General features: G+C 41.0%; 1 protein-coding gene across 1 annotated transcript in view; it reads left to right on the top strand.

Moving 5' to 3' along the window:
* The window catches only part of LOC117515385 (L-fucose kinase), a 72,962-nt gene that overhangs the window by 20,678 nt on the left and 37,093 nt on the right, over nucleotides 1-15,191 (top strand). Inside the window, exons 2-5 of the mRNA XM_034175916.1 lie at nucleotides 6,265-6,416; nucleotides 8,102-8,152; nucleotides 8,243-8,368; nucleotides 13,465-13,537. Of these exons, the coding sequence (XP_034031807.1) occupies nucleotides 6,265-6,416; nucleotides 8,102-8,152; nucleotides 8,243-8,368; nucleotides 13,465-13,537 (402 nt within the window). The remainder of the gene's footprint in view (nucleotides 1-6,264; nucleotides 6,417-8,101; nucleotides 8,153-8,242; nucleotides 8,369-13,464; nucleotides 13,538-15,191) is intronic.

Genomic DNA, 15,191 nt, shown 5'->3' with positions numbered 1-15,191 from the left:
GACTAGTATGACCTTCCAGACTTTACCACTTCGGATGTGTTGACTGAGAGAGTCACCAGAAGGTCTATCAGAAAGTTTGCCTGTGGGATATGACTTTGTACATTGGTCATCAGGATTCTGCTGACTGAGATGGCCAGTCTGGCTGTGCTGAGGAATAGAGCCGGCATAAGTTCTATCACTAAGTTGGTCCCTCGGATATGGCTGTGTACTGTGGTCATCGGGATTCTGCTGACTGGGATGATCACAAGGGTTCTCAGCATGGTTGTGTTCCCATGTCTTCACATCTTCTGCTGGCAGATAGTAGTTGTGAACTGTTAGTTCTTCCATTCTTTGAAGTTTACTGCCTCTTCTTATCTGTAATAAATCCTGACAATGGACGTTTTGATAGAACACAATTCATCATAAATGTTCCACCAAAAGTCCAAAGTAGTGCCAGAAGAAAGACACATTAAATATACCTTTGGCCAAAGTAATGAGGAGCATTGTAACATAATGTTGAATTTAGATAAACATCTCTACTGTTTTGGTAGCATGATGTCTGAACAAATACCATAGTTAATAATATTAGTAAACGGTACAGTTCACAGGGCTTTATATATTTGTCTTTCAGATAAAAATATTGCTAACCTGAATAGCAGAATTCTTTGAAAATCCTTTTAATACCCCCTCGATTGGGTGAAAACAGGTAGTTGTACAAGTCCAGAGGGCAGTTCCATTATTATTCTGTTGCCTTTTAATTAGTACAGGAACAGCTAATTAATACATTAATTATTTTTTCTGAACTACTTTGTGATCGAAGCTATACAGTTACAGCAGTAATGCGGCTTGTTCAGTGTATTCCCATGCCAGCATGCTGTACACTTACGGTGGTAATGCGGCTTGCTTAGTGTATTCCTATGCCTGCCGGTCACTGGTGTCCGGCTTGCCGACTGCCAAACAACACCAGTGATAACCAGGTAATGGCGTTCTCCCTTCATGTTTCTTGTGTACTTCCTGTTTACTTCCTGGTTTTAACTTGCTGTCTGCGGTGATGAAAGTGTGCTTCCAGTTTGCGGTTATGGCGGAAACTGAGCTGGATGGACTACAACACTGACGTCATGCCTGTCTGTCAACATCCTTGCTTCTCTCAGTATTAATAATTTCCCTCCTGAATCAACTTTACTTGCATTCGGTGTAGGGCTGAAACGATTAGTTGAGTAACTCGAATAATTCGATTACAAAAAATGTTCGAGGCAAATTCTGTGCCTTGAAGCATCGTTTAACGTTGTAGTACATATGCCGGCACTAGGGGGCGTGGCTTAGTTCCAGCTTTACCGGGAATTGTCGAAAAAAATTATTCAACATGTCGAATAATTCCGGGAGCGCTCCCGGAGAATTCGCTTGACGACAGAGACAGCGCGAACAGCGGCGTTTGATACTTTTTAATCACCGTTTCATCCTGCCCCTTCCTGTAGTGCCGCAGTTTACACCGCCGTAATTGGCGGCCGGCGTTGTATCCCTAATCAACGGCGTGTAAAACGGCGATAGAGCCCACATCGGCGTCCTCAAGGACGTTTTAACCGGCGACAGAGGCAGACAAAACGGCGGCGTTAGCGGACAGTACGCCATTCTAAATGCCACCTCCCAGTTAACGGCGTTCCAAACGGCCGATAGGCGGCGGTCAGTATAAAAATGCTAGCGCGCTGCATGCAGGCCTCTCACTCGGGGCCAGCTCCAGATATTTTTACAGAGAAGCTCCAGTATGCCTCCTAAAAGAAAATTGGCAGCGGCAAGGACTTACCAAGAGGTCTGGTTCAGAAGCAGAAGAGAGGCCTGTGGTGTAGACGAGCAACATGTTGAGGAGGGGAAAAGCAAAGGAGAATAAAAGGCTGAGGATGATCTCCCTCCCCCTGAAGTGACAGAGGCATGTATTCCTGCTGCTTCAGCCTATTATACTCTGGGGGCGGTGCCTATATGCAAAAGTTTCTGGAGTAACGCAGGATTTGCCTGGATAAAACCAGCGGTACACAGGGCATTATCGGCGGCAGCAGAACACCGCCATTCTCACAAGCGTCAACCTGCGATTGTAAAGGATAGAACTGGGTATTAACCCCCGTTGCCTGACATGTGCCGGATGCTACGGCGTCAAAACGCCGCTTTATTCGGCGGATTTAGCGGCGTTTTATCCGCGTATTTGCGGCTAGTACGGCGGTCAAAATGTCGCCGAAATGCTCTGCCCCTTTCCACCGCTAAAACAGCCGGAACTACCGCGAACTTCAGTCCACGTACTACCCGTCGACATTGCAACAATCAGTGTGTTTGTCTATTTTAAAAAAAAAAACACACACGGTCTGCTCTACGTGGGGAGGGACTGTTGACCCTGTGGCCGGCTGCTGTCTCTCTCTGCCCAGTGTGAGGGGCTCTGTCCCCGGCTACATTGACAGACAGCAGAAGTCCACTCTTTCTTCTGTGTTTCCCTCAGACTCACAATGAGTGTTTGACTTTTTAATTTTTGCTTTTTTGGGCAACACACAACACTTCACAAACACGATAACTTAAATAAAATAATAATTAAAAAAAAAAATGACTGCGAGGCTGCATGTTCAACCTCCAGCTGAAATGCATCTGCTGAATTGCAGAGAAAGAGGGATTAAAAAAAATCACGCAGGGACCCAGTCCATCAACCTTTATATATATATATATATATATATATAAAACTTAAAAATGGTTACATTTTACAAGTTGGAGAAAACAAAACAGGAAGCCACATCCCATCGACATTTCATAAAAATGCCAACACTTTGGTGCAGTGACATTGTGCCATATGAGCCCTAGGCTATTGATGTTTAAAAACGCAAAAGTACTTTTTATGCGATGACTCGATTAATCACCAGAATAATCGATAGAATACTCTATTACTAAAATAATCGATAGCTGCAGCCCTAATTCGGTGTAATTCCCAATAGAAAGCAGCTTCTTGCTACCAGATCTTATTGAGTCTGTGTGGCTGGTTAGGTTCTGTTTTTTTTTCCCCAGCATTGAATTGTTTTTACTTACTACAGCAAGTAAAACCTTACCTTTCCCTGGGGTCAGGAGGTCATGCACTGATCCTGTGCATAGATCTCATGTCAGGAAAAGGTAATTGATGGGGAGAACGGTGCATATTCCAAGTATCCTCAGACCTTAAGCCTCTTTCACACCGGGGCTGCTTCGAGTTACGTCGGGTGTCGTCATGACGACGCCGCGTGGAAGCAACCCAGTGCCGAGACAATACAGGTCAACGCCACAACAGCGCGAGGGGCGCAAAGGATGAAGCAAATCGAACGCCAAAAATTTTTAATTTTTTTTTGTGTCCATTGCGCGATGCAGAAAGGAAGTGGTTTCAGCGCAAGTCAGGGCAAAGCGACATTACTCGACATGACTGGAGGCCACACCCTCACAATACAACGTTACCCAATGCCAATTTATGATTCCTGCTGTGTTCCATTGTTCCTGCAGTATAAATCAGGCAGGATTGTTTTTATACCGTGTACACAATGCAGTGAAACTACATGCTCAAAAAGAGCACAAAAAATGCTACTGATTGCAGCTGTTGCTGCTGCAGCTCCATGTTCTTCTCTCACAAAAGCGTTTAAATAAAGTCCAGAAAAGTCCTGCTCACAGAGTGAATGCCAGAGACAGGACATGTCCACATCAAGTATAACTCCAGACATCTCCACATTTACTCACAGACGGTTTGTGCGCACGCAGCTCACGGTCAAAGGAAGAACAATAAACTAGAACAGAACTGGCTGCAGCCAAACTGTGCACTCTGATTCCTCTGTGCAGAGATCCTGCAAGCTGCGTTCTCACCTCCTCTCTGCCCCCCTGCTGCGCGCACCTGACGCGCATCTGACGCAGACATTCCTGCGTCATCATGACGCCACAGGAAGCAACTCGAAGCAGCCCCGGTGTGAAAGGGGCTTTAGAGATCAAGGGGCAAGACAGGTTTTTCTTCACAACCACAACCCTTCAATAAACATGTCATTTGGATTTCCTGAAGTCCTCTCTGAACATGGTCCAATATTTATGTGACAGTAATGTTAAAGGATTTGCGAATAATAATAACAATAATAATAAAGTAAAGGCCACTTGTTACATGCAGATTTGTTGGTTTCCAAACCAGTACAATAACACAATAACAATGGGACAGTTTATATCAGAAAGCTTACAGAAAAGTTTTCAAGATTTAGGCAATCAAAGGCTTTACTGAACGTACATGATGAGTACATATCTGAACTATTTAACAACATGTCTGTTGTGTGGGCCGCTGAAGAGGAGGTACTGCTGGCTCACCACCACCGGATGGCGCCCTGCTTGGAGTGCGGGCTTCAAGCACAAGAGGGCGCCAGAACCACTGGGAGTGACAGCCGTCAATCATCCTCAACACCAGCTGTCACTCATCATCTCATCATCACCATCACCATAAAGGCCGGGTGGCGACTCCACCTCCTCGCCGAGAAATCTCCTACGATACAAGGTAATCTCTCTGCTGACTTATACGTCAAATAATAATCTGATCTGTTTTGCAGCTGTTTTTTCCTGGTGGTATTTCCTTGACTGGATTTTCGGAGCTGCACGTGTGTATGATTGGAGGTGGAGGCTCTCCCTCCACAAGAATCAATAATCAAGGTTGCTGGGTGTGAGGATTCACACTCACTACCTTCTGTTTTTTCTGCCAGCAGTACCAGGGCCGACAACGGAGGACAGAGACCACCTGGGGACTCGGGGCTTGGCGGCTTCAGTGTTCTTCAGGCCGTTGGTGGTAGAAGCGGTGTGGGTCCCGGCTCTTCGTTCATCTGAGGTCTCCTATCTTCGAGCCTGCCCGCAATCCTCTTGTGTGTGATTGGCAGTACCTTTGTTTATTTTACGTTGTGTTCTTGTGCAACATTAAATTGTTACTCCTTCCCTTATCCATTGTCCGTTCATTAGCGCCCCCTGTTGTGGGTCCGTGTTACGACACCTTCCCAACAATGTCTGTCAAAAACTAATAGGTTGGACAAGCTGGTTAAGAGGGCGGGGTCAGGGGGTCACTGGACATCATGGGGGCAGTGGTGGAGTGGTGCATGGGGACAAAAGTGCAAGCAATCCTCAAAAACACCAGACACCAGCAAAACATTTCCACGACAACTCTAATTTTTACCACCATTTTCAATGTGGAGCTGATCTGCTGGGCATGGAATTGTGGGTATGTGATGTCAGTCTCTGCAAAAGAATACCTGCTTGCCTCAATCTGGTCTGTTTGGGCTGTAGAAGTTCTGAGAGGGACAGAAAGAGACTCAACAGGTTAGTCAGAAGGGCTGACTGTGTCCTGGAATGTACTCTGGCCACCATAGAGGTGGTGGGTGAGAGGAGGACGTTAGCTAAGCTGACATCAATTATGGACAACCCCTCTCACCCCTTACATGAGACTGTGGGAGCCTTAAGTAGCTCCTTCAGTAATAGATTGCTGCACCCTTGGTGCAAAACAGAATGCCTCTGCAGGTCATTCATTCCAACTGCAGTTAGACTGTATCATACTACAAAATGTTTTTCACACCATAACCACCTGCTGATTTTCCACTGTTAACTACATCTCCGTCCACCTTTTGTGCTTTATTACGTGCATAAGTGTGCAATTTATCCTGTGTAGTACGTTTTTACCATATCTATACATTCTTACACTTACACTCACTTATATTCTTTTTTTTTCTGTTCACATCAGTAATTGTGCACCCGCCCACCAGCAAACATTGCAATATACTTTAGTCACCTTTCTTAAATGTAAAGATTTTTCTTTTTATTTACTACTGTAGGACTCTTGCTGCTGCAACAAGTGATTTTACCCGCAGTGGGATCAGTAAAGTTTATCTTATCAAGGGTCATGAGGATGCTTGAGCCTATCTCGGCAGTCAGAGGGGGAGATGCAGGGTCCACCTTGGACAGGACTCCAGTCTGACACAGGGACATGCATAGACAGAGAAACACATTCACACTCTCACAGTCTTTGGAAGTGGGAGAAATACAGAGCACCCAGAGGGAACCTGTGGGAGCATGTGGAGAGCATGCAAACTCCACACAGAAAGGATCAAGTGGGAAGTGATCCCACAACCTTCTTGCTGTGAGAAAACAGTGCTAACCACTAAGCCACCGTACCACCGTATCAGTTATGCACAATTTAAAATAATGCTTTACATGTAATTAATTTTATACATTGATGTGCTACCCTAAAATTACATCTTATTTCCATTTTTGTGTGTGAGACAGAGTTGGAGTTGCGGCAGCAGCGTGGCTCGCTCTCTCAGGGTGCGTTGGTTTTGACAGTACAAGACCGGCAGGAGCCACTGGGCAGTGGAGGAGCCACGCTTAACGCTCTCCTGGTCGCTGCAGAATATCTGAGCAGCAGAGCTGGACACACTGTAAGTTGCTGCTCATATGAAATTCCAGTGATCTGGACTGTTTGTTCTGGGTTACGCTGTGTTACAGTACTCTGTTCATCATGACATCCAGTTACCAAAATCTGTTAGAATTGTGTACAGTGAGACAGAGTAGTCAGGATTTACTGTTTAGCTTCTCAGTAGTTTTATAGAATGCTACAGAAATGTAATGCATTCTCTTGAGGAAAAAGACACCCATGTTTTTCTGAATTTCAGCTCTTCCCAAACTGCCATCTTCACTGTTTGTTAACATGGCAACCGAAATGCAACTTGTTGCAGTAGCCTGTTTGCTCTTTTTATATTCTCGCCTTTCTGCGTAAATGCAAAGAAATGGAAAAAGTCGCAGAGTTCTTCGACGCATCGCAATCATGTCATGTTAATTAATTTAAGTCGTAATTTATAATAATAATTAATAGTATTAATAATTAATTAATTAGTAATTAATGTCAATACTAATAATCAATAATAGTAATTAATGTTTGATTAATAATCAGTTGATTGATTAGTAATTCATTAATTAATTAGTAATTAAAATAAATAAGCACTTGAAATATATCAGTCTGTGTGCAGTGAATGTATACAAGTTTCAATTTTTTGAATGGAATTACTGAAATAAATCAACTTTTTCATTATATTCTAATGATATGATCAGCACCTGTATGTATATTATGGGCTGCATCTAGTTCTGTTAACCTTATATTTCTTTTTCAAATTCTCCCATTTTTTTGCATCCAGCCCTAATTCCTTTAGAAATTTCCTTGACAAATAATATCAGTCTATTAGGATGTCAGGTTATGTGTTAGACATATACGCGTGTGTGTATATATTTTCCAACTTACTCCCATTGATTAAACTTCTCATTTTCTGCCTGAAAGCTTATTAGGAGATGAGTGTGCTTGGGGCTCCCTGTTTGTTTACAAAATACACACGCATTACAGACCTTGAAATCCAACAGCAGGGATCACTGTTATCCAAAGATTTATGAACATACAAATTAACGTGCTTATCCTTTATCATGATTTTCTCCATTGTGAGATATAAAAGTGTCTTATCGTAGCGTTCGTGTGTATATGCATTATAACGCCTCAGCGCCCGAGCGCAGTTACAATATTCTTCAGAACGACAATATACACAACATGCATCCAGCAGCATACACGTTGCTGTCATAGACAACTGTCTGTAAAGTTTTTTGGCAAGTTAAATCTTTCTAAACAGTGTAATTTGTAATGAAAGCTGCTTTCATTTGTGCGGCTCTTTCGGCGCCATGTTTATTTCTGTGGAGACAGCAGTAAGCTCCTCCTACCCCTTCAGACAGAGTGTTCATCCAGATTCCCTCCAAACGGAGGGGTTTGAAGCCCTCCGCCTTCCCCACCGCCTTGCTCCAAAAAGAGAATTGAGACACTTCTCTGTCTCTCGTGCCCGCGCAAAACGGAGGGGAAGGGGTAAGGGGAAGGGCCAGGGGGTAGAATTGAGATTCAGCCTGTATCAACCGTTGAGCCTGTGTAGAAAATGTTCATCACCTTCTTCTGTAATGTCAAGAATCAAGATTTCCTTTGTCAATTCAGAGTATTTGCATACAGTGTATGAAATGAGATTGTTTCCCTCCATCTCCTGACTGTACACTGCATCACTGCATTTTTCAGCTCTGTTTTGATGTTTGTTTTTAGGTGGTGACAGCTGATGTTCTAGATGATGCTCATATCCTCATTCTTCACTCAGTGAGTCCAACAGCCCCAAGCTTTCTTCCAGTTTTTTTTTTTTTCTTTCTTTATTCTCCTTAGTCTTAAAGGGCTGTTTTCCGCCTGCAGGGTCGGGATTTTCCCTGGAGCTCCTGCTGTCGGGCATTCTGTTGGCTGCCTCAGGAAAACCATGACCAGAATGTCCAGGCACAAGTCTGCTGTCTGGACCTCCTGCTGGACATCCTCAGTAACCAGGTCTGCTTTTTCAAAGCTAAAAATTAATGATAATGTTGTCCTGTTGTTTTTTCTAACAAAGAATCTATTACGTACTCGTATTCCAACAAAATTCTAGAATAAAGCATTAATTTGTGTAAAGGTGCGCTTGCACAACTTTGATCCGGTTATTGGTTATCTGTAATAAAGATACTTTTTTTTTTTAGCAGTTTATCTGTTTAGCGTCATAAAAGATAACTTTTCAGTTATCTGATTGTTTATCGAAGCTAACTTTTTGGTTAGCTCTGCCCACTACTGAAAACACCTCTTATCGCTTTCGGAATCACAGAGGGCTGTTCCTCTTGCAGCTTCTCACTCTCTCGCACGCACGCAGTTAATGAGGTGGAGAAAGCATTTGGAACCGTCTAAAAAGGTAATTATTTGTAATGTTTAGATTCTAATGGCTTGGTAAAACAGTTGCATGTTCGTTCCTTCTTGTGTGCAGCTGTAAAAGTATGTTTATGACAGATTTAACATCTCGTTGTAATCATTCAGATGAGCGGCATTCTGATGCGGTGCGCTGACGCACTCACATGTAGTGTTTTTGAATTGTTTGTGTGAAGTGCACGTAATTCATGCGTGATGGAGATTTTGAATAAGGATGAGCGAGTACACCACTATCTGTATCTGTTCAACCATCTAAAGTATCTGTATCTGTACTCGGGGTGAGCGGGGCCTAAACCAGAAGTGGGCATGGTTTAACCGGTAATGGGTGGGGCTTAAATCGGTACATTATTTTAAGCCTGAAATTGATATGGATTGATCAGAAGTTGCTATATTTGTTTATTTGAAAAGTATTTACAGAACAGCCACCAAATTGAGATTCAGATCAATGATTTTGATCACAAAAGTAAGAACTATTTACAGAACAAGTTTTTATGAACTCAGAACATGAATATTCTTAAGTGTATGACTGAATATTTACAGAACAGCCTCAGAAATGAGATTCAATGTTTTTGATTACAATAGTAAAGGAACTATTTTACAGAACATTTTTTTATGAACTCAGAACATGAATATTCTTGTGTATGAATGAATATTTACAGAACAGCCTCAGAAATGAGATTCAGTGTTTGTGATCACTATAGTAAAGGAACTATTTACAGAACAGCCTCAAAATTGAGATTCAAATCAATGATTTTGATCACAAAAGTAAGAACTGTTTACAGAACAAGTTTTTTTATAAACTCAGAACATGTATATTAAGTGTATGAATAACAGAACAGCCTCAGAATTCACATTCAATGTCGTAGGAAATTGTGAACTACTAAGTATGCATGAACACGAGTTGTCATATTCAACACAACTTTCTATTTTATTTATTTATTTTTTAATTTTATTATCAAACTGTGATTTTTTTTTTTTTTTTCTTCAGTGTATTTATTTTTGCTACGTCACGTTCTTGGCATTTTGATTGATGTCTGTGCATGTGTGTGTGACTGAATGAGAGGGAGAAAGAGGGGTTGTTCTAAGACTGTTTATTTTTTTTAAAGATCTGTGTGAACTTGGTGATTCATGCAAACATCCAGTGATGGCAAACAGGGAAATAATATGTCAGCCTTGTTCACTGTATTCTTCTCAAAAGCACCACATCCAGTACGAGCAAAGAATTCCAATTGACTTTATATCACCTGCCAAACTTGGAGCAAACAAATGGTTAAAAAAAACAAACAAACAAAAAAAAAAACGACCGGAGTGTAGGCAGTGACCGACACAACACAAGCCATTTTCAGTTCTGTCTTGTCAAATGCACCGTGTACGTTACAAAACAAGTTCACCAAGTAACTTTAAATACCATAAAAACCAAAATAGAGGTGAACTGAAGAAAAATTAAGGAGTCCTGAGAGAGCAGCGTGAGCTGGAGTCAAGCCAAGCACAGAGGGAGAGATCAGTTCCTGTGTGTGTGTGTGTGCGCGCGTGCGTGCGTGCGTGCGTGCATGAGGCTGCAGAGACGTGTCTGTGTAGGGAGGGGTGGGCACGGTGTGTGACTGGCCAATCACAGAGTGTGAAGACAGTCAGTTAGCCAATCAGGATTTTTCTTCAGCACGAGCACAGATAATGACAAGCTTTACTCGTATCATGTTCGTGCTCGTCAAAAAAGTTTTATCCATGCTGGATACTCGTCTGAAATGAGTATCCAGCTCAACACTAAATTTTGAACATTTCAAAATTTTCTTTGCACACTTGCACAAAGCTGCACACAGTCTACAACGGGTTTGAGACGAGACAGATCAAAGTTGTACAAATGTCAGGGGGCCTTAAAGCTGCATAAAGCATCGATGATCAACTACAGCATGCATCAAAATAAGATAATAAATGTAGTCAGGATTAAAGATCAGAATAGCTCACTTGCTTTACAGTGATGGCTCATGATCGTTCTCTTACAAACTCGCATACCATTGTCAGCGTGCTGCCATGCAAGCTGCTCAACTGAATACTGGGACCAACTTCCTCAAGGGCACGCAGTGATTTTTCTGTCTGTGTAGGGAACTACACCTGCCACTTTCTGATCAGGAGTTCACTAAGGATCAAATGTGATCTGGATCAAAGATGAGTGCTCAGGATCATATCTTTAGGAGATGGAAACAAAACAGCGATCATGATTAATAGTCAGCAGTTGGTGTCAATAAAACAAAATCATCACAAAAAAGAAAGATAAAAGAAAAATGTCAGCAGAAGATGCTAACATTGTTGAATATTATATACTTGACTTTTCTGGTAGATGTACAAATGTACTTCTGTAAATAAATAACCTAATACCTGTGGTATGTTGGAGGTTTGGCTTGAGGAGCCATCGCGCAAAGTTCATGCTACAGTATATTTGCAGGGACACTGACGTTTGATGTACTTTTACTTGTGCAAACCATAAAATCTCCACATTAAAGTAACTGTGTCCGGGGAGACAATCACCTTTAATTTTATGATGGGTGAAAGTAACAAAAATTAAAAGACAAAAATAGAGGTGATGAATATGTATGAGCAGTAAAAATTGGATGTGAATTTAATGTGCGTGACAAATTATCAGGTGATTTGATGAATCATGTATTCATCATTCACAATTCCAGCGAAGTTGGGAAGTTGTGTAAAATGTAAATAAATGATTTGCAAATCCTCTTCAACCTATATTCAATTGAATACACCACAAAGACAAAATATTTCATGTTCAAACTGATAAACGTTATTGTTTTTGTGCAAATATCTGCTCATTTTGAAATGGATGCCTGCAACATGTTTCAAAAAAGCTGGGACAGTGGTATGTTTACCACTGTGTTACATCACCTTTCCTTCAAACAACACTCAATAAGTGTTTGGGAACTAAAGACACTAATTGTTGAAGCTTTGTAGGTGGAATTCTTTCCCATTCTTGCTTGAAGTACGATTTCAGTTGTTCAGCAGTCTGGGGTCTCTGTTGTCATATTTTGCGCTTCATAATGCGCCACACATTTTCAATGGGTGACAGGTCTGGACTGCAGACAGGCCAGTCTAGTACCCGCACTCTTTTACTACAAAGCCTCGCTGTTGTAACACGTGCAGAATGTGGCTTGGCATTGTCTTGCTGAAATAAGCAGGGACATCCCTGAAAAAGATGTTGCTTGGATGGCAGCATGTGTTGCTCCAAAACCTGGATGTACCTTTCAGCATTGATGGTGCCATCACAGATGTGTAAGTTGCCCATGCCATGAGCACTAACACACCCCCGTACCATCACAGATGCTGGCTTTTGAACGTTGCACTGATAACAATCTGGATGGTCTCTTTCCTCTTTTGTCTGGAGGACACGACGTCCATGATTTTCAAAAACAATTTGAAACATGGACTCATCAGACCACAGCACACTTTTCCACTTTGCATCTGTCCATTTCAAATGAGCTTGGGCCCAGAGAAGGCGGCGGCGTTTCTGGATGTTGTTGATGTGTGGCTTTCACTTTGCATGGTAGAGTTTTAACTGAAGTAGTTGAAGTAGAGATGAACTATGTTAACTGACAATGGTTTTCTGAAGTGTTCCTGAGCCCAGACGGTAAGATCCTTTACACAGTGATGTCGGTTTTTAATGCAGTGCCGCCTGAGGGAACGAAGGTCACGGCTATTCAATGTTGGTTTTTGGCCTTGCCACTTATGTGTAAAAAGTTCTCCAGATTCTCTGAATCTTCTGATTATAGTATGGACTGTAGATGATGGAATCCCTAAATTCCTTGAAATTGAACATTGAGAAACATTATTCTTAAACTGTTAGATTATTTTTCCCGCAGTTGTTCACAAAGTGGTGATCCTCGCACATCATCCTCCAGGGCATATGAGTCCACTGAATGTAATGTGGTCCACGAGCTGCTGTGAAACTACTTTTTCAAGAATTTTAGAACAAAATGATGGGTTTGATGTCGACCAATAATTGAGTAAGCTAGGGTCAAGATTAGGTTTCTTAAGTCATGGTTTAATCACTGCAGATTTGACACATTTAGGAAGAGATCCTGAGGTTAGTGACAGATTAATAATTTCCAACACAGTAGGCCCAAGAGTCGGCCACAGATTAATCACAGTAATAAGTCAGTCTGTAATATTCCCTCCATAATATTAATGCAGGATGTTACTACCTGTGAGAAATCGGGCCCAAGAGGAGGCCACAGACCACATGGTGACGATTCACCATGATGAGTTAGAATGCTAAGAACAAAGGCAGATAAAAGGGTTAGTGGAGGGCAAATAAACAAGACAAAACTATCTCCGAGATGGTCAACATCCGGGTTCGTGAGGTCACATGGAAACACTCTTTAGTTGCTTTGTAAGTGTAGAGTAGCTAACTTAGCCAGGGGTGCTGATACAAATTTTGGGCTCTACTAAATATTGTGATATGCTAAAACTTGACACATTATATGGTGATATGCCACAATGTGTCATACAGTGCATGTTTACAGTTGGATTTTTAAATAATTTATTTAAATAAATTAGTAGTTATTTGTACGGTGAGATCTCAGAATTCTGAAAATTTAAGTGTCGAGAAGGTCTGGAATTTTGAAATGGAAAATGTGTAGGAACACTTTTAAAGAAGTGTTTGTTTTTCTCTCGTTAATTCTTTTTAGATCTGTCGGAATTCTCCACCTGGTGTTTGGGTCTGCAGCACTGACGCGATTCTCACCATACCCTCTGACTTTGGTAAGATAAGGAATGTTTACAATATTAAAATTGTCATATAGTTGGACTAGTTTGAAGCACTGCCATAGTGCAACAAATGCTTTCAATTGCAGTATGCAATTGGTACACTACCAGCTACATATTTTTAGACCAAGACAGATTAACCCTCTCAAGGGAGGCACTGCAGATTTGCAACAGCTAAATATCTGATTTTTTTCTGTTACTAAAAATTAATTTGAGCCTGAGAGGGTTAAAATATTTTCTTTTTTGCTAGCAAGTATTTGCATAAAGGTAATATTGTGATAGTTCAGTTATACTTTGTCTACAGTTTAATAAGTAATAAGTCAGTAACAGTAATAAGTCAGTGCTTCTTCTGTAATATTAATGCAAGATCTCACTATTTGTGAGAAATCAGTCATGCAATCATTTGTGTTGCTGAAATTTTCATTTGTGCCGCTGTCATTTTTAAAATATTAATAAAAATTGGAAGATAGTCTGAGGTCAGCCAGCTCCCATAATACATCACCCAAATCAAACATAATGGTGTAAATTATTTTTGTTTTTAAAATTTTTGTTTATGATGTGATTGTGGGAGGTTTACACTTTTTTTTTTTTTTAAACAATTCTCTGGACATACTTACATTTGCTAAATCTGGCGTGACACATTCATACAAGCTATTGTACTGAAAAAGTAAGTAAATTTAAGAGATGTTTGTGAAAATGTTCTAAAATGTGGCCCAGTATCAACCCACTGTATGAGGGGTAGGGTGGTGGGGTACTTTCAGTGAGGGATAATTGAACTTTTTTGTTTAACTGATGCATCATGTGATATTGGTACCATAAGTATAACTCCTTAGATGTGTTGAAGGGGGAAAAAAATGGCCTTTTTATTTTTTATTTTTTTGCATTTGTCAATTACATGTAAACAAACATGTTGGGCTTTTGAATACCGAGATTGATCAGTTTGCTAATCAGTGTCTTTCATCACCGAAGCTATACCATTAATATTCATTACATGTGAGCAACTAATATGGTACAGTGGGAAGTATCATTTTGTGGGTTTATTCAGTCCTCATTATCCTTCCATGAAACAGGGGTATATTGGGTTGGGTTCCACATGTTGTTTTGGTTGTCTGTCTCTCTCTCTATATGTCCATCTGGATGATATAGGAAAAGCAAAAGCCTAATTTACTGAACCAAATTAGATGATACTTGCAGGATCCTCAAACATGCTCTTGTTTTAAATTAGTTTGAAGTAGAAGTTTGTGCACTTCTTTTTATTATACCAGTGTTTCTCCTTCCATGGGTTTGGTAGGGCAGCCAACGGCTGTGCTGCCTACTGCTGAAAACTCATATTCTCCTGAATATATGTCACAATAAAAGCATCAGTTCAGTGGCACCTGCACACAGAACCCTGTAAAGCTCTTTATCCAGAAATGGTGATGGGAGAAAGGTAACAATAGGAGAATAACTTAAGCAGTATTAAGCATGCTTATGTTTTATCAGCACAATTTTTTGTGACACATTGAATGTCCAAAATTCTTTTGATCTCATGATCATTAATGTAGTTCAACCATTGTTGTTGCAGACTATTAAAAGGATCTGGCATGAAGAAATCTGAAATGTACATATCCATGAAGCTTCATTTTGAATTATTCCTAACTTATGAGATGAC

Source organism: Thalassophryne amazonica, chromosome 8 (genome assembly GCF_902500255.1).
Source record: "Thalassophryne amazonica chromosome 8, fThaAma1.1, whole genome shotgun sequence".
In the NCBI taxonomy this organism is placed as follows: domain Eukaryota; kingdom Metazoa; phylum Chordata; class Actinopteri; order Batrachoidiformes; family Batrachoididae; genus Thalassophryne; species Thalassophryne amazonica.
The sequence above is the reverse complement of the archived record's forward strand: the minus strand, read 5'-3'. Positions and strand labels throughout refer to the sequence as shown.